This window comes from Anas platyrhynchos, chromosome 3, assembly GCF_047663525.1.
Source record: "Anas platyrhynchos isolate ZD024472 breed Pekin duck chromosome 3, IASCAAS_PekinDuck_T2T, whole genome shotgun sequence".
Classification (NCBI taxonomy): domain Eukaryota; kingdom Metazoa; phylum Chordata; class Aves; order Anseriformes; family Anatidae; genus Anas; species Anas platyrhynchos.
The window spans coordinates 110,725,554-110,748,485 of NC_092589.1; the positions used below are offsets into that span (position 1 = coordinate 110,725,554).

General features: G+C 42.7%; 1 protein-coding gene across 9 annotated transcripts in view; it reads right to left on the bottom strand.

The window, feature by feature from the left end:
- Positions 1-10,599: 10,599 nt before the first annotated feature.
- PUM2 (pumilio RNA binding family member 2) overlaps positions 10,600-22,932 on the bottom strand; it is a 76,550-nt gene continuing 64,217 nt past the window's right edge. For 5 of the 9 annotated variants that reach the window (XM_038177386.2, XM_072036483.1, XM_038177382.2 and 2 more), the window contains 8 exons: positions 20,878-21,145; positions 20,201-20,330; positions 18,211-18,345; positions 17,810-17,947; positions 16,052-16,177; positions 14,937-15,058; positions 13,480-13,672; positions 10,600-12,531 (listed from right to left, as the gene is read on the bottom strand). In XM_038177386.2, the coding sequence (XP_038033314.1) occupies positions 12,400-12,531; positions 13,480-13,672; positions 14,937-15,058; positions 16,052-16,177; positions 17,810-17,947; positions 18,211-18,345; positions 20,201-20,330; positions 20,878-21,145 (1,244 nt within the window). In that variant the 3' untranslated portion in view covers positions 10,600-12,399. The remainder of the gene's footprint in view (positions 12,532-13,479; positions 13,673-14,936; positions 15,059-16,051; positions 16,178-17,809; positions 17,948-18,210; positions 18,346-20,200; positions 20,331-20,877; positions 21,146-22,932) is intronic. The other 4 variants (XM_072036484.1, XM_038177385.2, XM_038177384.2 and 1 more) reach the window with 1 other exon arrangement.

Consider the following 22,932-nt stretch of genomic DNA (forward strand, 5'->3'; position numbering starts at 1 on the left):
TCCCCCCCCATCCCGGAGCCTCCGCTCCCCTCGCATCGCCCTTCCCCGATTTCCTCCGCCGCCGCCGTGCTTCCTTCCTCCTGGCTAAAAATAAGGAGAAGTTTGAAAGCCCTCCCTTCCCTTCCCGCGGTGGGAACGATGCTATTGTGCCCCTTCACCCCCCTTTCTGTTTTTCTGTGTTTTGTTTTTTTTTCCCCTGAAAAAAGAAGTGGGGATTGGGTCGTGCTGCTGCTGCTGTTGGGACAGGGTTTCCAAAGGGGTAAAATGGGGTTAAAAAAATGCTGCTTTGGGTCTGCGGCATGAAGGGCTGCTTTCAAAGAAGCCCCTTCCTGCCTGGCCGTGCAGAGTTACAAGCAAGTTGCGCGCTCTCCTGTGCTCTTTGCACGTCTCGCTGTTGATCGTGCAAGCAGAGCAGGCAATAACCCTGCACAAAATACAGCACGGGCCGAGTTTTATTACCCCGCTCTCACGGCCGGGGCTGCAGTTCCTGTTTGCTCCCAGTCCATTCAGTTGTCGGGTTGTTTTTCTTTTTGCCTTTGTGTGTGTGTGCCAGCACACGCTGGAGTGTTGGCTATAAACAATGCAAGCAAATGTCTGCACAGACTTTAAAAAAAAAAAAAAAAAAAAAAGGAATGAATTAAAAACACTTTTTAAGAGCTAATAGTGCTGTTGGGAGTGCACACTGGTGGCACTGTCAATGGGCACCGCGTGCCTGTGGGGTGGCCGGGATGGAGGAGGGACGCGGCCAAGCTAGTGGCCATGGGGCTGTGCTGTCCTAGGACGAATGGGGGGTGGGCACACAAAAAAGAGCTGCAATCAGCGCTTCTGGTGTCTCTCAGGGCCCTCAGGCGGGTGTTGGAAGGGGACCGCCAACCTCTGCCAGACTGAGGATCCCTTTCCGCAGCTGTGGCCCAAAGGCTAATAGACCTAATTGGATATTCAATGTGGCTAAAACTCTCATGATTTTATCACGTGTCTTTAATTAGCTCGCTTTCTTTCCCTCTCTCTTATATTGCTCATGCAGCGTTCCTCGGAACAGCCCCTGCCATGCCGCCTTTCCCTCAGCGGGGCCGCGGCCGCCATGTTCCGCTCTCCCATACTGGGGCTGCGGGGGAGAAGATGGCGCCGCTGTGGCTTTGTGGCCAAGATGGCCACAGGGCATGAGGCGGTGGGGCAGAAAGGCAAGGTGGGGTGGGGAGAGGAGGCAAAATAAAAACTATGGGGGCATGTGGGTGCCCGGCAGGGCAGAGGGGTGATGGAGGCTGACAGATGTCTGGAGCTGGTGGCACCCAGAAGTGCAGCACTGGTGAGGTGGGCTCCACGTGCGGGTGGTGAAGTCCAAGCAAGGGGACATCCCAGCTGCGATGGTGTGACTGGCAATTAGCATTCAGCTCCTCATCACCCTTCTCGGCTATTTTGGTGTGGCAGAGGCCACTTTGTCCGGGCTGTATCCAGTGCTGGAAGCTTTCGGACATGGAGGAAACGCTGCCATGAGGGCTGCCTCCGTGAGCTGCGCAGAGGCGCTGGCAGGGCCTCGCGACATATGGATTTCATGCGAGTGTGTGCACGTGTGTGTTCGGGGAGATGGGAGATCAAATAGCACTGTGGTACTGCTTGCTGGATTTGCTAGAAAACATTTAAAGCTTGATTGGGATGTTCTGGTCAGGATCTGTGAATGGGGTAAGGGGAAGAACAATGCTGTGTTTGGGAGCCAAGTGTTTTCAGTGACATTCCCGTGCCCTCTGCTTGATCATTGAAGCATGCTAAGTATTGTGGTTTCAGTCAAAAGAGCTCCATGCTGAAAAGCCAGATGAGACTTGTATGGAAAGGAGTTTCTTGGCAGCCCCGCACTCAGGGGATGATACGAGTTGGTTGTCTCTGCCCAGTACAGTGGAGCTGTGGGGATTTCCCAGAAATGGATCAAGGGCTTCCAGCAGCGTAGCCCAATTGAACTCGGCCTCCCCGGGGACAAGGGGCTGGTTTGAACTGTGTCCTGCCATGGGAAGAGGGGAAGCACAGCCGGGGGACGAACCCAGCCTGCTGCTTCCGGAGGCAAGGGGGGGAGCTGGGATGGCGACTTGCTGTTGGGCAACCACCATCATTCTTCACAGTGTTCTGCAGCAGAGGCCATCATATCTTATTCCCTGTGAATGTGAGCATCATGCAGCAGTGGGAGCTGCCTGCCTGGCTTTCCAGGTGCTGGACCTATCTACAGCAGCATGAGGTGGTGGCCGCTTTCACCGTGTGTCTTCACCGAGTGTGACCAGATGGACTTGGGTTAGAAAAAGCTGAGTTCCTCAACAAGGTCTGGAGGACCTTGTGGTCACACATCACATCTCAGTGACTTCACCTGCAAACTTGTCTAGGATATTACAGCCTGACACCTCGGGATGAAGAAGGGGAGTATATTCCCTAATACATGGCGGGAGGCTAGAGTATATGTGAAGAATTACCTTCAGTGTACAGGCAGTTTTGCCTGCCTACTGGGGTTGTTGTGGACTTGACAGCTCAGCACCAACGGGTGCCATCTCTGGTTGGCTTCAGATAATTGGCTTCCCTGCTGCTGATTGCCTGTTTCTCAGTTGCTGCTTTTGTGGCAGAGAGAAGACCTTTCCCTTTTGGGTACCTCAGTTAATTAAAGGGGGTTTATAAGAATGGGAAACCAACAGCACCTTGTATGTGCCACTTGTTTCAGCTATAAGGTGTAGACAAGACCTTGATTGAAAGCCTCGAATCTATTGATCACTGGGCTGGACAGAGAGGTAAGAGGTACACTTATGGGATGTTAAATGCATTCAGATAAAGTCTGCCCCAGGAACTGGTTGGAGTGAAGAGGGAAATGCATCTGAAACAAGTATTTGATGAGGGCTTGAAGCACTGTCAGTGAAATTCCCTTCTGTGTCTGGGTTTTTCCCATGGACGGTGCCTCAGAACGGTGAGCTGGCATGAGACGTGTGGCTGGTGACCTAAAACCCGGGGGTGGAAGAGGAAGTTTTTATCCTGAAAGGACCAGGAGGAGATTAGGGCAATGTAGCTGGTGGTCTGTTTGGAGACTGCAGAGACCAGGAGGATTTGCAAAGTTTTATTCCCTGCCAACTTGTTCTTTCTCTACTCCTTCCCCTTTAAGTTCCCTTTAAGCTTCTGTTACCAATGGCTCACATCCTGCTCTTGCTAGCTCCCTGCAGCAACAAAAGAGCAATCCGCCCATGCCTTAAATCAATACCGAGTGTAAGAGCAAGCCTGTGGAGGATGCAGCTTGGGCCTTCAACCTTGCGTTTCCACAATCTGTCCACTGGTGTGCAACGTTTGGCATCCAGCTCGTCTTCTGGGGGCACAGGCACTGCGGTCCCCAGTTCCCCAGACTGTCGCTCTCTGTTCGGGGTCGCAGTACCGGCTGCACTTAACTCTCTTCCTGCCTCCTCCCATGCCTGGGCGACTGTTGCACAGTTTGCTTTGGCTGTCCCTGTGCACTGACGCAGAAATAACTGATTCCGACCCTTCCGAATGCCGATGGTGAGTTACAGCAGGATCACCTGAACCCACCCAGTGCGCTTGCACGGTGATATCTGATTTTGCTTGTTCTGTCCAGCCTTCTTTGCAGTGAGTCAGAAATCTCTGAGCAACTCTGTTTGGTTTTCCCTCCCAGGAAGTGAGAGCCCAGAGCAGGCTCCCCACAGCTCACCCCAAGGCGGGGAGCATGGAGCTGCCCTGAGGGGATGGATGTCTGCTCTGGGCTCCTTTCTGCTCCATGTAACGCTCTGATGGAAGGGATGTCCTGGCTTATTTGGACAAGAATCAGCCTTCTTGCAAAAACTTTTTTTTTTTTTTTTCAGTTTAAACAATGCAGTGCCTAGTGGTCCAAGTGTCATTGTGGCTGCAGCGCTGGCTTTATAGATATCAGCTGAATCAACTTGGCTGCCTCTCCCATGAATTTTGGTGGCTTTTTTGTCTTCTCCATCCCCTTTCCCTGGGTCCTGCTCCTGGGTGGACACCAAAAACTGTATATTACTGCGTCTGTGCCCTTAGCCAAATACTTCCCAACTGAATTTAGCAGAGCTTCGCTTGGCAAAAGCCCAGCTGGCAGCTGCGTGCCACCTCTGTGGTAGTTTTCGTAAGCAGCTGTGATAAAAACCCCTGCATTGCTTTGATGCTGCACGTGAGGGCCTGGTTGGATCCTCCACGCTCAGAGCTGGATTTGGGGGCTGGCGCATCAGAGCCTGCGGAGGGTTTCCCATTAGCCTGTGTGGGGTTTGGCTGAAGTTACGTGGATGTTGCCCACAAAAAAGGCTGACTCGCTCTCTCTTAATGAGGCCTTTTGCTGTAATTCTGGCCAGTGCTTTCACTGTTCAACTGTTTTGGTCTTACCAGGCCCAGGGCTCGTGGACTAGGCAGGTATTTCTCAAAGCACTCACCTGAATAACCACTTTTTTTTTTTTTTTTCTCTTGGCCAAGCTTCTTCAGTCTGTTCTGCACCTCTGTGATTCATTTACCTGTGTGGTTAGCTCAGGACAGCTCACTGGCAGTGACTCACACTGGCTTGCAGTGTGTGATCCCTCAACCTCCGTGACCCCAAATAATTTGAGCACAGAACGGGGTTTGCCCTGGCACGAAAACGAGCGCAGAGAAAAAGCTATCACGTTTCCCAGGAGCACTCGGACCAGAGGCTGCTGCTGCTGGGAGCTTCAATGAAGAGGGAAGTGGCATGGGGATGCCAGAGCTGCATTATTTCCACTGCACCCACTGCTGGGTACCTGCTGTCTCTTGCAGCGGGTGTTTCTGTTGGTGCAGCTGTCAGGGGCTTTCCTCTGCGTGCTCACCAATACACACCGATGCTGAGACCCGGAGGAATGGGCTGGATGCCCGAGCTGCAGTGCCTCCAGCTCAGCAGACAGGAGCTGGACACTTCACAGCTGCCTGCAGTCCTGTAGGAGAGGTGCTGTGATATTTCATACCTTTTTAGTGCCTTTTTAGTGCCCTGACGACTGCTGCGAAGATAAAAAATACACATAGCTTTGGTTCTACGGCCCCTACTGGCAGTGCCACAGAGACCCATTATTTGCCTGGGAGAGGTAGGGATTTCAGAGGAATGAAGTACTTAATCTCTTATCAAAGGCCTCCTGTATTTCCTCTGTGTGCTCCTTCACTGTCCTGGGTTTTGCGAGAGCCTCCTGGATGCTCGAGTAACTTGCAGAAAGCTGTAAAAGTTCTCCCTGGGGGATGCCGTGCCCGTTTCCCTCTGACCATACCAAATGCACAACATACCCTTGAGGTCAGCAAGCAGCATTTGCATAAGCTGGTGCTGTGCTACTGGTTAAGAAGTCCTGGATGAAAGTTAAGGACTTGTAACCAAAATGTAGAAGCATTCATTCAGTCCATAGCCATAGAAAAACGTTCACCACGCGCTCTCACACTGCCACTTGCAAGCAGCCAAGTGACTTGGGCTAGGTGTTTCTGCTACATCTGAATGAGCACGTATAGCTCCAGGAATTCTGCCAAAGCAGGTTTAATACTCCCACGTATGCAAAAGGGCTGTGGTCTGGGAAGAAGCAGATGCTGCAGCAGAGCAGCCGTTGAGGGCAGGGTTAGGCTGCATCAGAGGCTTTAGCTCAATTTCTGTAACTGCCTGCTGGACATTTGTAGCATTGTGAAAAAAAATGTTTTTTTTCAGTAAGCTGGTGTGATTTGGACCCCAGACTAGCTGAGGACCTCTGAGGAATCCTGCACCTGGGCTAACTTCAGCTCCTATAACTCCAGCCATCAGCTGTGGCTACGCCATCAGTTCTGTGTGATGTAACACACAGGCTTTCCTCCCGATTAACCAAAAGGACACATCCTGCTGTAATTATCATCCTTCATTTAGCATTTCGAGGCCACTCACAGATTTCCGCAGATACCGGCTGTCTCGGAGGCTCCACCACCGTACCCCTCCAGGCGGTACGAGCAGCACTGGCTGATGTGGCAAATTTTAATTAGGTATTAGTTTTTCTTAAATTGTTTAGGTATTTTAGGTGTAAAATACACAGGTATTTTTTTTTTTTCTCCCTTTTAAAAAAAAATCTGATATCTTTTAGTTGATCGTGATGTTAACTGTACATCACAGGGAGGCTTGGCGTGAAAGTTTTGCTGTGCATAAAGGTGCCTTTTTATTATTATTGTCCCATCCTATTCCACAACATAAAGCTGCTCCCACTCCCACCCCTAGCAAACCTTTTGGACCTATCCCTACCTTCTACCCTCTTTTAACCCGATTTATTTTATTTTACAGATTTATTAGAAATTGCTAATCTATTTCTAGTGCCTTCTGGGTGAAGAGACCCATTGCCTGTATGCAGGTGCCTGGTGCCATCATCGATGCCCTTCTGGAGCAGAAGCTAGAGGCTAAGCTGAGGCAATCCCTTGGGGATGTTTCCTTGCCCCATCTGGATGTTTTGGGTGCCCCAGGGTGCCTCGAATGGCACCAGGCACCGCAGTAGGCAACAGGATCGTCTCCTGGGGTATGTGTCCGCATGGAAGTGCCCACACCTAAACAGAAGAGGCTGTGAGCTGGGATCCCAGGAGCATCCCCTCTCTGAGAGGACAGCGGGAGCTGCACAGCGCCCACAGACACACGGAGTGGGTGATCTTCAATGCCCCCATCAGATCTCCAGGCTTTTGGTTCCCTGTGTGTCCCAGGGAGGGTAGGGCTGCCCTTTTCCCAGCAGGACCCAAGTGCGTAGTGCTCCCGAAGTGGGGTGAACACCAAGCCCCGGGTTCTGAGACACATGACATTGCAAGGAAGTCGGAGGTATCATGTGAGTCTCAGAGTACTTAGGAGGGTCACTTTTTGAACAAAAAGCCTTTTTTTTTTAAGAGGCACGTGGCCCATTTGAATGAGACCAGCATATAGCCTGGAGCTGATGGGTGAACTCCGCTCCATTCATCCCATCCCTCCGTGTGGGGGGAGGAATTGGTTCTGTGGCTTGTGCTGAGGTTGTCCACCCTCGGCTCTTCAGCTCTCCGTAACCCTTGCTTAATGACCAATTGCTCTCATTGTTCCACCAGCCTCTGGACGGCAGCGGCTACACCAAGGAACAGGGAACAGGGCTGAGGCCGACCCACCGGGGCGAGGAAACCTTCCCAGGACCTCGCTTGTGGGAACTCGTGGGTGCCTGACTCCCTCCTCCCGGACTGTGCCTGCGTGGGGAGCGGTGAGAAGAGTTCCCGGTGCTGAAGAGGAAAAGCGATAAGGGTTATCCATGGCGTGTGAGCCTGCCTTGTGATCAGCAGCACAGCGAGCCAGCCCCAAGCAGCCTCCGGCACCCGTGCCCTGTGGGAAGGGGAAGGTTTGTCTCCCCCCTGCCTGCCAGGCTTGGCAGGGAAGAAACGTGATTCTTCCTCACACAATGAAGAGGGACTTCAGGGATAAGACTCCTTCCTCTGCAGCTGCTACATAAAAAAGCCTCACAGAGCATTTCCAGTTTAAGGATGGGGCCGTGCTGCTCCCCAGATGCGTTTTACATTAAGTGAGCCTGGGAGAAGCAAGGTGGAGACAAGGATCTCCAGGGCAGGGCCTCCCCACTCCCACCTGCGCGCTTCAGTCATGCTCCATCTTGTGCTGCTGTGATGCAACCCGTGGTTCCAGCCCTGCTCCAAGCCCAGCCCAAATCCAGTGACGTGAACCCACCCAGCTCCCCGTGGTTAGGCCACGCTTCTGTGGAGTGAGAGAAGCGGGTTCAAACCCACGAGGCTGATAAAGGAAACTAATTCCAAGGAAGCTAAGCTCTGTCCATGGGGCTGATGGAGGAAATGCTCCTGCACCACGCTGCTGAGGAGCACCAGCAGGGCGGTCACACCGAGTGCTGCTCCCCTGGCTCCTGACAGGGCTTTCCGACAGCCTCTGCATTACAAAACCCAGTGTGTAACACCAGGCTGTGGTTCAGTCCCGGATAAAGCAGCTGCCTCCTGTCCCTAGCACAGGCACTGCATGGGCAGCCAGGAACACTCCTGACCATGTTGGAGCTGGAGTGCTGTCAGCCTTTGGCCATCTCTCTGTCCTTTATGACTGGGAGGAGGTGACCATGACTGCTTTCTGTGACAATGGTGCCACTTTCTGATGAGGGAGCAGGGAAGGCCTGGGCTGCTCTGCCACGCAGGAACGCTGCAACACCCCCGGCTCCTTCTGCAGCATCACTCTGAGCATCTTTTGAGGTGGCAGGATCTGGATATTTGCTAAGTTTTCCCAAATCTCTAGCCCAGTTCTGGACTTTGAGGAACCAAGCACGTGCCTGACGGGATCTGCTGTCCCTGAGAAGAACCAAGCTTCTCCATTCCCAAGCCCAAAGGTGCTTGAGTGAGCAATTTTCAGGCATGGATGGAGCCTGTGAGAGCTTCAACATTATTTACAAACACGGAGAATACTCCAAGTTGAAACTCTTTGGGCAGCGTGACATAGTGTGGCTGTAGCACACGCGTCCTGTCATCAGCATTGTCCACAACACTATCAGAGCTCTGCAAGACGTGGACCTTTGTGTCAACAAAGTGACAGCTGCAGGTTGGAGACCAGGACAGGGACAGCAAAGATCAGATACAAATGCAGCATTACAGCTCTGGGGTGACCTAACTGCAACCATCAAGTGGAAAATTGTTTATCTGTGGAGTTGGCATTGGGTTTTCTCCCCAGCTGCATGACTTAGATGTAGTCTGTGACTTTCAGTACCAGCCACAAGATCTTAAAACTCTTTTGTGATTTTTCTCTCATTTATACTTCCCTGAATGCCATACAGTGGGAGCGGCCACCTCACTCCTTAATCTTTTTCCTAGGTACTGGCATGCTGAACATCGTTCTCGTGGCGTGAAACTGGTTGAGAGATCAACCAACTCACCAGGCTGCTGCACAGCAGGCCAGGAGGAAAAATGCCTGATCCCCAGGCGAGGAGTGACTACAGCAGTGTCTCAGCGCCATCAGCACCCTCAGGCACCTAGAGATGATGGCTGCAGAAGCTTCAAGGTTCCCTGGACTCCAGTGAAAAAGAGCATGAGGGGATCACAGTCAGCAATGGAAGTAATGGTATTATGGCTTCTGTGTCTGTAATGGGACACTTAGGAGGGTTAATGTCATACCAAAAATTGCACCTGCTGCCCTGCAGTTAGACTACTTCACTCCCACCTTAAGCCAAAAGTGGCCCTTTGAAAGAAAATCCTGGAGTAACAGAAGAGACTGGGTGCAACGATGGCAAGAGCAGCCCCCACTCCCAGCCCTCTCCAATGCTCGGGGACTCATTGGGGTTTCAGCAGGGCAAAGGAACTGCTGCGAGGCTGTAGCCTTAATTACCCACCGGTAAACATTAGTATGATGATGGTTTAGCTGCTCAGAGCTGGAATCTGCATGATCTAATACAGGGTTCTCAAATAATTCCCCTCAGATCACTGAGTTGAAGCGGGTATCTTTTCAAAGCTGAGCTCCACAGACAGCAAACAAGAGGCGTAACTGAGAACAAAACGAAATGCTGGTTTCCTGCACGAAAAACACAAGACCAGATGTATTTCACACAGTGTTATTCACACATTTTCATTTTGATTTTTTTACAGTATATACACGTGAGCATTACATTATTCGATATGAGCCACCTGGAGTCAAACCTAATCAAACTGGTCCATAAACAATCTATATCAAAAAAGCAATATGATAGCAAAAAGTCTAGTGGTTCTACCCAAAGCCTAAAATAGTTGGAAGGAAAACCAGTGATCATGTTCCTGCATATAATTTGTGCAAAAAAAAAAAAAAAAAAAAAAAAAAAAAAAGGTTTTAGGATAGCAAGTGGAAGATGTTCAAGGTACTGAAAACACTAGGGATGATGGCTATAGGACTGTTTAAATTCAACCATGGCATGAGTGCTACTTGGACACTACCAATTTCTGCCTGGACATTCCCAAAAGCCTAATTTAATGCCTCACGTTGGAGAGAATGTCAGCTCTTCAGATAAAAACATACAACATTTATGCACAGGAAAAAAATACTCAGGAGAATTAACATGTTCAAGAAAGGTGCTCAGATGCCATCCTTTGTGCGACTACAGGAAAGCCCTGGCTCCAATGACAAGGCTTGTGCCTCTTGAAGGGAATTTTGTGAACTGCCATTCAAAAACTATTTGGCAATTAGAAATGCGATTACTAAAAATAATTAGGCCTACTACATCACTTCATGCAGGCGTTAAATGACAGATTCAGACACCAAAGGTAGGCCAGAAGAAACTTTCCCATTTGCCTATTGATGATTTAACACTAGCATATAAAAAAAAGTAGCAACTCAGATGTATGCTTCAGTAAGACTTATGTCAACCTGATATAAACAGTAACACAACAGAATTCCTTACACAAGTTAATACCACTACTATTTTCTTTCCTCATGATCAGAGCCCTACCATTACAGCCTTTTATTTGCTCGATGCTCGACACTGCTTTCAACCTATCTTGGTGATCACAGCTTCAGGTTATGCCATCCAAACGAATGTTTTACACAAAATACTTACTTCGACAACATACAAAGCACTTCCTTTATCTTTCAGAAACTGAATATACAAAGTAAGCTTTTTTTTTTTTTCCAAAATATTTCCATAGGCAAAGGATTAAAAAGGATTTTAATTATACACATATGGTCACAACTCTGCCTTAAAAAGATCATTGGGAAATGTACATAAGGCCGCTTGTAAATGTACATCATCTTTATGTTACTGTTACAATGTCATATGTCCAGAGAAAAAAATTGACAGTATCATACATATTTGCTTTACGCTGGGAGAAGGCTATTCAAAAATACAGTACTCTTCTGTACAAAAAAATCATGCCACATTTATTAAGATGGAAGAAGCATTGGTTTCTGCGATAACCAAGTATTTCAGTCCATTTCTTTCTTGCTATGCTTATTATCCCAACTTAAAATTTGAACAGATCGATTTCCCAAAGTGTCCATATTAACAGAATCAACAGCTATGTTATAAACAAAACATAATGTTTCTCACAATAGATAAAAAGAAAGCCGGTTCATATTTCTGAAACCATATAAAGATAGAATTTAAAAAAATCACTCTTGATTTGCTGAAATAAATTTACATTATACAACACTATATGCCAGGGGGAGAAAAGGGAAGGGGGATATGAATATACACTAAAATGCAAATTTTTGTCCCAAAAAGGGTAAAACAAATTACATTTACAGCATGAAGGTTTACAAATGTACATCTGTACAACCAAGGTAAGCATCACTACTAAATTAGCAAGGCTTGTAATAAACATCGAAACAAGAGATTTGTTTTCAAACTGTAAACTTACACCTATTAACTACACGTATACAATGCATATATTTATAGGAAGCAAAAAAGCTATCTGGATATTTAATCAATCATGCTTAAATGTTGAGCTATCAAATTTACTTTTCAGTGGCCCCTTTTCTCTTCATCAATACCTATTTTTTGCATCTACAGTGAGAAAGCAAAATAAATGCTCAACACTTTCAAATCCTTACAATTCTATATGCAAAATAAAAAAATACAAATCTCTACTCTTCCTGCATTGTAAAACTGACTGTAAAGTTAATACAGGGTTCACTCCTTCTCCAACAGTGTACTTTACTGAATGGAAGTACCACCATCATTTTATTCCTCTACCTTGTACAACAATTAAATATATAAGTATATACAGCACTTTTAGTTTTAATACATCGCTAGAGAAAACCTTAGGGCACTAATTAAAAAAAAAAAAAAAAAAGAAAGAAAAATAAAGTGTGTCCACAAAGTGGTGAAAACTGTCTTTTGAAGTTTCCATTGTTTCATTACTCCCTATTTTAATTTGCGTGCCCAGTTTATTTTTTGAATAGTATGTTGTGAACCACCAAAACACAACTTAACTTTTTGACGTGTTAAATAATGTTTATGCAGCTGATCAATTTTAATCTGGTATAAAAGACTTCACACGAAAGGGAAAAATAAGGATCAATTCTATATACAACTCTATAAACCTGTTGTGCTATGATGTTGGGTAGACCTACCAGATTGCAAGCCAGTGTATTAAAAGAATACTGTACTTTTTCCCTTTAAAAACTATTTCAGTGACTTTACAAGGTAAAAATTTACAAAATATGTGACAGCTATTTTGATACAATTACATCATATACAGGCATTCTGTGCTTTGCCAGCCGTCCAATCTGATAGGTCTCCGGATCAGGGCTGGAGATTTTTTTTTATTTTATTTTTTATAATTCACTCCCCAAAAATATACAAAAGAATAAAAATTTTACAAATGGATGAACAAAGTCAATAAATAGATTTAAAAAAATCAGAACATTTATAGTTAAGTTGTATGTTTTGATCATTCACAATAATATTTTTTCCATTTCCTTTTTTTTTTTTTCTTCCTTTTTGTCTTTTACAGCATCCCATTTGGTGGTCCACCAATTGGCCCCAGATCAGCGCTGTTCTTCAGGTAATACTTTTCCAGCTTGGCCAGAATGTGTTTGCCATAGGTGTATTTACGCAGAGTTGTGATGTGGGGTCGAATCTGTAAGAAGAAACCCATCATTTTTTTCCTCAAAAACTGTAAGCAGAGTTACTACACTTGTGAGCAATTCTATAAAAAAATGGCAAAAACCTAAACCTATACGTTTTGGAAGTTTCTGGAAAGATGTAAAAATGGTGGCTGAATCACAAAGTAATTGAGGTACCTATCACATTATAAATAATTCAACTGATGACTCTCCACTTTTGCTTCCAGATGGGCAAAGCCATACTTTAGACTACTAGGATTTGTTAAACATCAACAAAAACCAAAAAACCTCTCAGTACTACATGATGTAAACACATCAGGCAAGGCTAAGGGGGGGGTATTTTCACGTGTGACCTAACCCACAGTGGCAGATAAGGCCGAGCTGTCTGACCCATACTACATTCCCCAGATCCGACCCAGCACTTGAACAGCTGGGTGCACAGGAGTGCAAAGAAGAACACCCCCGAAAAGTTTCCCCATGGGAGCAAATAGCCCAGGGCAACTGGGGCAATGGCATTTTTGTTTCTCTCTGGGTATTCTCAACTAGAAAATGTGACCGCCTGTTGGAAGCATGGGAATCTTTTCAGAGGAAACTGCAGAAAGTATTTATATTAGCATTATTTGTTATTATTTTAAAAAGACAAACTTGTCTTTCTTCTGTTAATAAACATGACAAATACTTTCAACGTTAAAAAAAAATGTATTTTCACAGAAAAGCTGACACCAAAAGTTGATTTGTAATCCAACTTTTAGGACTTTTCTATAGATTTACATTTTCAGCTCACAAAACAGCGCTCACAGACCTGAATACATCATGCCTTATCAAATTCCCTCAAATGTAATGTTTATACACCAACTTCTAGATTACAGAACCGGCTAGTTTTAAGTCTGGAGGGAAAGGGATTCTAACAGATAAGGCAGTAATATAAAGAGAAAATGTTCTGAAGCAATAAAACCATATACCTTGTGCATTATGATCTTCCGCTGAGCAGGTTCAGCCATATCAATCATCTTCTGAACAACGTAGTTGGCATACTGGTCCTTCATCATGGTGTATAAGGCACTGTGAGGACCATCGTTCTGGCAGCAGACCTCATCGATAAGTAAAGCTCTTTCAGCACGAGAAGCATGAGTTACACATTTTTCTACCACATTGCTGAAAAATAAGACAAATGCATCCTGTGATTTAATATGTAACATTCTTCCAAGTAGCAATTTGATTTTACATTTATCTGAACAAGTTCAAGTGCCTTAATGCTACTGAAGAGTCCATTCTAAAAATGTTAAGTCCTGATTTCCAAACCTTTACTCTGTAATACCGGAAGAAGGTAAAGGATTACCACCAAAAGTCATTTTCTGATACTTTTAGGAGAGATTCTCCACTGGTCCTATGGCAGATATACTGGACCTTGGGTTGCATATGTATTGTAGTACATCTGTTTTTAGTTGTGGACCCTTTTAGGATATAGAGAAAGCCAGATACAAGGCTTTCTACTTTTTGAATAAAGGATCTTTTCAGGAGCATGCCTAAATCAGAGAAACCCTCAAATATTTCTTTGTGTAGATGAAGTCCACAACCTCCAGATGTCTCAGAAGCTGAAAATGCTATCAGTGGTTATAAGCCAGCAACAAAACGATTCTTGTCATGAGTTTCTGCTTTAGAAATTAAACATGTTCCAAGGAGAAGAATGTGAATAGTTCTGTTTAGGCAAAGAAAAATAAAATCCAGACAAACTTGCTACTTTGCATACAACTGATTTTTTAAAACCCATGCCCTCAAAATATCACGGCACATTTCTACATAAGATTGACGACAAGGTTAGTCTCACTATACCATCCAGGATGAATTCTGAAGTATATTTTCCTTAGAAAAAGGTGCAATCTACCTTTCAGTAAAAAACACTGAAGGATGATTTTTAGGTCCTAAAAAAAGACTTTGAGTCTTCCTAATGCATAAAATTCTTGTCATGCTGAAGCACCACATTTTACAGCTAGCCTTTTTATGCTTGGAAATTGCTTGACTGGACTGGTAGGAAAAAAAACAGGAGGTCTCAGCTCAGCAGCGTATCAAGCAACTTCTAGGAGAGCTTTTCACCTAGCTCTGGGGATTCTCATATGCCTCTCCTTGGAGTCTGGAAGCCCCATTCCCTGAACTTGTAGAGGGTGAACACAAGACATTCCATAAAACCCACAAAATCTTGTTTGTTTTACTGGAGAGCTGCATTTCCCCTTTTCCTTCCCCAAATTCATATTTCACAGAGGGTAAAATACCACCGCTGTTCATCTCTATAAAAATACGAAATTTCAGAAAACGGTACACAAGGGAAAAATAAATCTTTTTGTAACACACTAAATAAATCCAATACTACAACTTCAAAAGGTTAGCGAACCTTCAATATTATATGAAAGCTGGGCAATACCTGGCAAATTTGTGCTGACTCAGAGCTAGAACTTTTCCTCTGATTTCTGAAACGATTTTACTCTTGTCTTCAGGACGACCATGCTCCAGTACATGTTGAATAACATAATTTCCGTATTGATCCTGAAAATAAGATGACTTCAATTTTCTTTTGTGTTCATACCAAACAATCCATGTAGCTATTGTCTATTTGTATAAACTTTCAACTTACTATTTATATGGATATAAGAAAACGGCAGTAATGTCAACAGCACAGAAACAAAGGGATGCAAAAAACGCTGCATCAAGAATTACTTAATGGACCACAAAATTTACATGGAACATGGAAATTATCTGTAAAAATGGCATTTTGCTAGAGTACCTTTTATTCTCTTAAAGAAAGAAGTCTTCAAAATTAAGATCATCGTTCTGTAACAGCCGTAAGATCTCCCTGAAATTTGGTTCCCCAAATGCAGTCTAATAGAGACTTTATATACAAAAAGCTGAGAAGTAAACTAGACTGAATATAAAGCAAAAGGCAATTCATGCCTTTTAACATGTAGAAATTCCTACTGAACAAGTCTCTTCCAGTACTTTAACCTGAATCCATTTCAAAGCCATAGATTTTGTTCATTTGAGACCAAGACAGGAAATCATGTATAAGGTCTTTGGCCTGGCCTTCTTTTAGAAGAAATGTCCTAATTGTGTATGAATATGCAATGTATATTATGTGTGTAGGAACGCACAATGTATATTTTTGACAACGCATTTGTGTTTAGATATTATTAGAAGTTATGTGAAGGACACCGGAATGAACTGAGAAACTACAAAAAGGCAATCTTTGCAATAAATAAATATAGAAAGAAATAAACCCAAGAACCTAATTCTGTGCATGTACAATGTATACTTGAAGCTACAGCCAAAAGTGTAAGGAAATGGCTTTTTATATCTTCTTTGCCTCCCAACTTCCAAATTCATTTTCATTAAAACTATGGAAGGAAAGAAAGACAAAAATCAATGTCTACAACGCTAAAAAGAAACAAATGCATTTAAGCTATTTCATACACTAAGAAATGGGAATAAATTATGATAATATAAAAAAGCTCTACAATGCATTGCAAAAAGGAATATACTAACCTGTACTAGTTGTTCTGTGTGCTGATGCAGTTCTTCTAAGATGGGTAAAGTCTGCTCAGCAGTGCAGTGTTCCAGAATACGCTGAATTACTCTACAACCATATGGATGAGTAGAAAGTACGAATACCTTAAAATAGAATTGCAAATTTAAGTTAATCCAAATAAAGTTTACAGATGCACTACTATTGCCATGTTCAAAATGGAACTGAACTTGTCAACTACTTCTATAAAAATATGAACGCTTTTGCCTGCTAGTATCAGAATTCAATCCCCTGTAAAAGCCAGAAAAACAGACTAAGAGGCCATTTATAATATTCCGTTTTATCAAGGACTCCAGTAATGATAGAGCTGCCTAAGAACCAAGTTTTCATTATGATGTTTCTAGCCTATTAACTGCAAAGAAAACCCCTGAAGTCTAACCCTTAGTTAAACATGGTTCACCTTTCAAGCTTTCAACTTTGTTCTTCATTTTAAGATTTTGTCTTTTATAAAAAGGAGCTCAATTACAGTAGCTGATTTTCACTGTTTTCACATTCTCTGTCACACATATAATATTTGTAAGTAAGCATTTAAAACATACAGACATGATCTTACTTATTCCTTTTCCAGAAGTCAGTTTTGTGTTTTGGGAATTAATTCAGACTATTTAAGAGTCAGTATCAGTCAGAACTGAACAGAGAGAATCTTGGTCGATCAAACAGAGATCCACATGGTGGAAGGAGGTGACAAAGATACATAACCATTGGGTGACATGACTGAAGTGCAGTATTTTTCATTTGCCACTTGAGATTAGCTAATACATATATACTTCTAAATTTACAATGACTTGGATTTGTAGATGGATGTCCAGTAAATAAGCAGTCATGCCTCAGTCAATGGGGCTCTATTTATGGTTTAGAAACTGCAGCTCATCTATCCCATATGCATTTTTTGATGTGAAAAGACCTGCCCCTCAGCATCTTGGTACACCATTTACTGCTACGTACAACAATAATTCTGGTACTGCTCTTGTAAGTGTGAGAGAATTTATCGTAGACTTTGCTAAGAAACACATATGGTCAGCCATTAAAGTAAAATTTAGCAACACAGCTAAGTTCGTACGATGTTTTACAATTCTTTGAGACTATAAAAGTACATGTTTGTCACAGAATATATTCTCTAGCCCGCGGCACAATACCAATCTTGTATGAATGTAATTTTGTTGGAAACATAAAAAAAACAACTTTAAATAAACAAATACCTTCCGCCCTTCACTTAACACTAGCCCATGTGTAGGGAACAGATTACTATTTCTTCAAAGTATTTCCTTAATGACAGGTATTAATTGGAAAACACTGAGACAGACGTACGAGATAAGCAACAGAAGAAAAAAATGGAAAGGAAATTTTAATGAAAAGTATATTCCATGGATCAGATACTTTATTATTACATAAAAAATAGCAATGCTAAAAGTTATAAAGGAAATTTAAAATTGCACAACACAAAACTCAAACAGCCTGGCCATAAGCCAAATACTTCTATCAGTATTTATAGCACACCCAAACAGGTTTTCTAGATCCTCAGCTCTAACAGATTCATCTTTTTACAGCGTGAAACTGTCTATTCAACAGCTTTTCCATTTTATCATCCCCTCCTTTAATCCTACTTAATACAAGCTGACTGGTAAAGTGTCAAGTGCTATCTTGTATATGCAAATGATGGAAAAAGATCTGCAAATCAAAGCAACCCTACAGAAAAGGAAACCAACTGTTAACACTACCTGTCCTTTGAATGCATCAATGATGAACTGGAGCGACTGCGGCTGAACACACTCAATACATTTTTGGACAACATGGTTTCCATTTTGATCTTTCACACATTTCAGAACGTGACCATCCAACTCTTTCACCATTTCGTTCTGGAAAAAAAAAGATTATCTTTTCAGTGATTTTTCTTCTTCTTCTTCAAAAAACAGAAGTTCCTTTTCATTCTAACTGTCCACTTTTCCTATGCACTGGTCATCTACTTGCATATCATAACCTTATAATTTAAACTATTTTTGGTCCCTAGGGCTTTTCATGATTTTCATCATGAAGGGAACCACCCACAATTTAAGCAAGTATAAAGGTGGGTGCTATTAAAAAGAAATGAAATACAAAAAAAAATATTGTTCTAACTTACAATTACCTGCTGGTCAGGTGAGATAGACTCAAGTGCTTTCTGAATAACTCGACAACCATACATCTGTAGGGCTAATGGCAGAACGTGACCACGTATGCGTGTTGCTAGGGCTAACTTTTGATCCAGGCTTCCAAACTAAAAGAAAATAAATATGCTGTTAACAAATGAAGACATGAAGTATGCTGGAATTTATTTTACATGACAGTCAGAACTTTCATGATATATTAAAGATTTACTGGGCCTTGAATGATTTTTCCCTTTTTACCTCTGACAGGTATATTTACAAAAGCTTTCCCCCACCCCTCAGTGCAATATTCTGCAATATTCTACATTCCAGTCACCTACCTGCTTTCAACTGCATGGCTTTAAAGGCAACAGAAAAAAAAAAAAATCTAAGTACTTTATACTTGCCTGTCTGTAGGAATACAGATTAAGATTTAAGTGCAATAACCCATTTATTTAGACAAATGGTATCAGCCAAATTACATCAGATTACCATAGCATACCAATTCAAACTATGTATTCTTCACCATCTCAAATTTGTATTGGTCACCTTACATCTTACGTACAGTAAGCAAGCTGTAACAGGAGAAAGAGAAACCAAAAACAACAAAAAGAAGCATCTGCCCTGTAGCAGCTTCCTGGTAACTTCATGTGCCTTGGAGGATGATTCTCACCATGAGTACTTGGGGAAATCTAGAAATACCCAGGCTTTGCAGAGAAAAATCAAAATGGTTTTATATGCTGGCTGTATTAGTGTATAAGCTAACTAACATTTGTTCAGCAGTAGCTAGCTCCTGCCAATATCACTCCCTCCTCAGTGTCACCACAACCTTCTGTTTTGCTTCCTGTTTAACAAAGAAGATGCCAGACTGGCTTCAGAATAACACAACCCTGTGGGAAATATTAAACCCCACATCTGTAGTCACCAAAAGCTCTGAAGAAAGCTCCAACAACTTGTCCCTCCCACTTAGATGATGAACAAACTCCCTTGCTATGTGTAAAGGTTAATGTATTTTTCTTGGGAACTCTTACGCAAAATTAAGATGAAACATCTCTCGATAGTCAATAATTATCTCTCTTGAGCAAGATCAAGAACTTATATGCCGTACATCAGCCACACTTTTCAGAAGATATTCTGATTTTGTAGAAAGAATATCAAGACCAAAAAAATGAGCACACTGTTTCGTAGGCTTTGTAGACTTATTAAAAAATTACATTCCTGTTTAGAGTGAACAATCGTATTTTTAATTGGGCAACTTTTTCTTATTGAACACTTTTCAGCTTCTCTTTATATCCAACTAAGTATTTTGATATGGTCCTCGATTTGAAGTACACCATGCTTGAGATCTGTCCTAGGTTGTGTTTTGTTTTGTTTCCACAAGCAGAGGCATTGCCTTTTCTCCTCCTCTCCTCAGGTTGAATCTTGTAGCTCTTTGGTAAGGCAACAATAACACAAAAGCAAAGCAGTTTTAAATACTAATTTTACTAGTACTGAATGTATCATACAACAGCCCTTCCTCAAATTTTTTCTGCCTGAACACAGTGTTTGATAAAAGTCCCTTCAGAGCACTGGACAAAATTCGCACATCTATTCATCTGGGTGCAAGAACATTTTTCAGACCCATTTTTTGGCCAAGATGCAGTAACCACTACAAGTATCCTTCAAATCTTTTGTGATCCCCATCACTAACTGGAAGTCTACGTAAATCAAGCTAAAAACTCGAGTGTGCAGCCAATGCTGCCTACTATCACGTGTATCACCAGTGCAAAAGAAAGCAATGCCTATAATTCTCAGGCCTGTTATGAAAAAAGGGGGTGGAACAGAACAGAAAACACGTGTGCACTATTAGACCCCTGGGTTCTGTAGTGAGAGTCCAGTAGAATTCTGCTATGATGTTAAGAAAAAAAAAAAAAAAACATTTAAATTTAATCAGACTTTACAGCTTTTCATTCAAGTTTCTGTTCATACACTTTGTGTTAGGCTTACCTCAAAGAACTTCTGTATTACATAGTTTCCAAACACATCAGTCATCAATTGATATGCTGCTTGCAAGATCTCATTAAATACCATCTGGCGCTCAGCTGGAGTAGCTCGCTCTAGCTTTTGCTGTATAAATCTAAGTGCAAAAAATGTACATTATGCTTTACATGAACAACAGGAAAACCTCTCAAACACTGTTTCAATGAGACACCTCGACACTCTGAAGCGAGCGTTCAACGTTATAGAACTTATTAAAATGAAAGTAGTGCCTTTGCATATGAAAGGATGCATTTCGGTATAATGATCCTTAAAACTTTCATTTGAAAAGTATTAAAGATGAAAAGAATAAGAACAATAAACAAGTACCTGATGATGTATTGCTAAAAATGGTTTTAACATTCCAGATGCCAGATATTTTGTTTTCTTAATCAACACCTTTTTGATACTTAAAAACTAGAGTTTACAAGCCTAGTTATAAGGCTGTTCCGAACCTGAAAACTTCTATAAGCAGCTAGATTTATACTACTGTTACAATGCAATTTCCTAGAAAAGAAAGAGGTCAGTGTAAGAGCATGTGCTCCAATTACTGGCATGCTTTGCATTAAGAAGAGTCCCAGCACGTTTAATGTTAATATGACATTATCAAAGCAGTAAAACGTCATTAACTTTACTGTAGTAATTACCTAGAACCATGCTGATCTTGGGAAAATTCAACAATATGTCCAACAAGGTCTCTCAGTTGAAGATTAGGGAAGCGATTATTTCTGAAATCTTCCAGCAGCCGACTGCGTCCAGAAGGCATTATATCAGACCTACTGTAACGGAGGCGTGAAGGAGGGAAGAGCTGACTGGTGGAGCTAAAAAGACTGGAGGTACTTGCCGCACTGCGATACTTTGCTTCTGCTCCAGGTGCTGCAGAAATATAGCGACCACTACCATTTGTCAGTCCTCCTACAAGGAAGCAGCTCTGTCAGTGAAAGCCGTAAGGAAAATAAACAACAGCAAAACAGCAAGTGTACTACAACTACAGATACCCTTGGAGCCAAAGGAAACAACAGTGGTGTCTTGTTATTTATGTTTACCTCGTTTTGGTTTGAGGAGTTAGATAGCTTTATCTGCCAAGAAATAAAACCATTCTCCTCCTCGTTTTCATTTTACGTGAAGGGCACCAGGAAAAGAAATCTCGTGAGAAGAGGGTAACGAAGCAGGTAAAGTGACCACCCAGACATACAGAAACTTTAGGGCTGGGTGGGCCTCGGCTTAGTGGGCAGATCTCCACCTCACAAGCAATTCAGATGATTCAGACTCTTGTTAGTAGTCTTGAAGTTAGCCAATTGTTTCAAAACAGACCATGAAATCTGAACTACCCTTCAGTCCCTGCTGAGGTTCCTTTCTGTCAATTCATAGCGTGAAAGGGCCTTTTTGGGGAGGCACATGTGATGCCTCTTGTCAGGCTGTACCTGTTCTGCAGGAAATTTGATGACTTCAGCATCCCAGGCTTTAGATCTGGTACCTCTCTCTACGCACTAAATGCGTCAAATTTCAAAGCAGGTAAACTAAGAACGCTCTACTTAATTCTAAAACAACCAGAAGACATATTAAACAAGTTCCTTTTAAAAGCATCAAGTCCTCGCCTGGCTGTGAAAACATGCACCACTCACTACACTTTGTCTTTCCTTCCTTTCCATGAGCTGAACTGCTTTGCTAAGGTCCTTTTCCTTTTCCTAGTGGTCCCACCTACGGCTATCCTCTCCCAGCCCTGTGAATTTCCCCTCACACACTGCTCTTCCACCACTTCACGTCCCTCTAACTCTGCCACAAGGCCTCTCTCCTCCACAACAGGCAGCAATTTTCATAATAAGCATGCAAACAATGCATCTTTTGCAACTACAGTATGCTTTCTCAAAGGAATATTGCTATAACACAAGCAGGACACAATACCTCAACTCTAGCATCCAAAAAATACCAAGCTAAAATCATTGAGTAAAAAGTGAAAAAGAAAAAATATTCTCATTTTCCCCACAAATGATCTAGAATGTAACTGATAGCCCTGTCAAAGTCAACAGAAGCAACTAAATTTGAATTTTAAACAAATTGCAGTATGTGCTGTTTGAATGGTGCTCTATTACACAGTGAACAAAAAAATGTATCAGCTGACAGTGCCCCAGCCAAGCCTTCCTTTGGTTCCAAGCATTTATAAGGCCAGGCAACAACAGAGCTACAGTGGGCTGGTAACGTAGTAATGGTCAAGTATCTTTTTCGAAAGGTCAAATCGAAATACCAGGATCTGATATGTTAGTGCTCTGCAAGACGTATCAAGCATCACATTTATTGAATTCTACAGGATTATGCCCTAAAATAAATACAGGTTTTCAAAATTCAGTGGTAAGAATTAGTAAAGACTCAGAAAATAATTTGTCCCACAATACCTTAAAAAAAAATTACTAGTTTTTCTTTTGTTTAAAATTAAAGCCTCTTAATTCTTTATAGCCAGAAAAAAAATCATCTTTAACTATCATTTTTAGTTTTCATTGACAATCACTACTTCCAGAAGAGAGACGACAGCGACATGATACTAACAGACAAAGGAAAAAGAAACCCAACATTCTGCAGGTGAAGCAGGATGCAGTGATGCTCTACAGTGATTCTTCTTCTAGGAATGGCCTCCTAAACAACAGGGAACTTGTGTACCTGAAAACATGGACTTTGTGATCTAAATGATTAAAACACTGGAATGA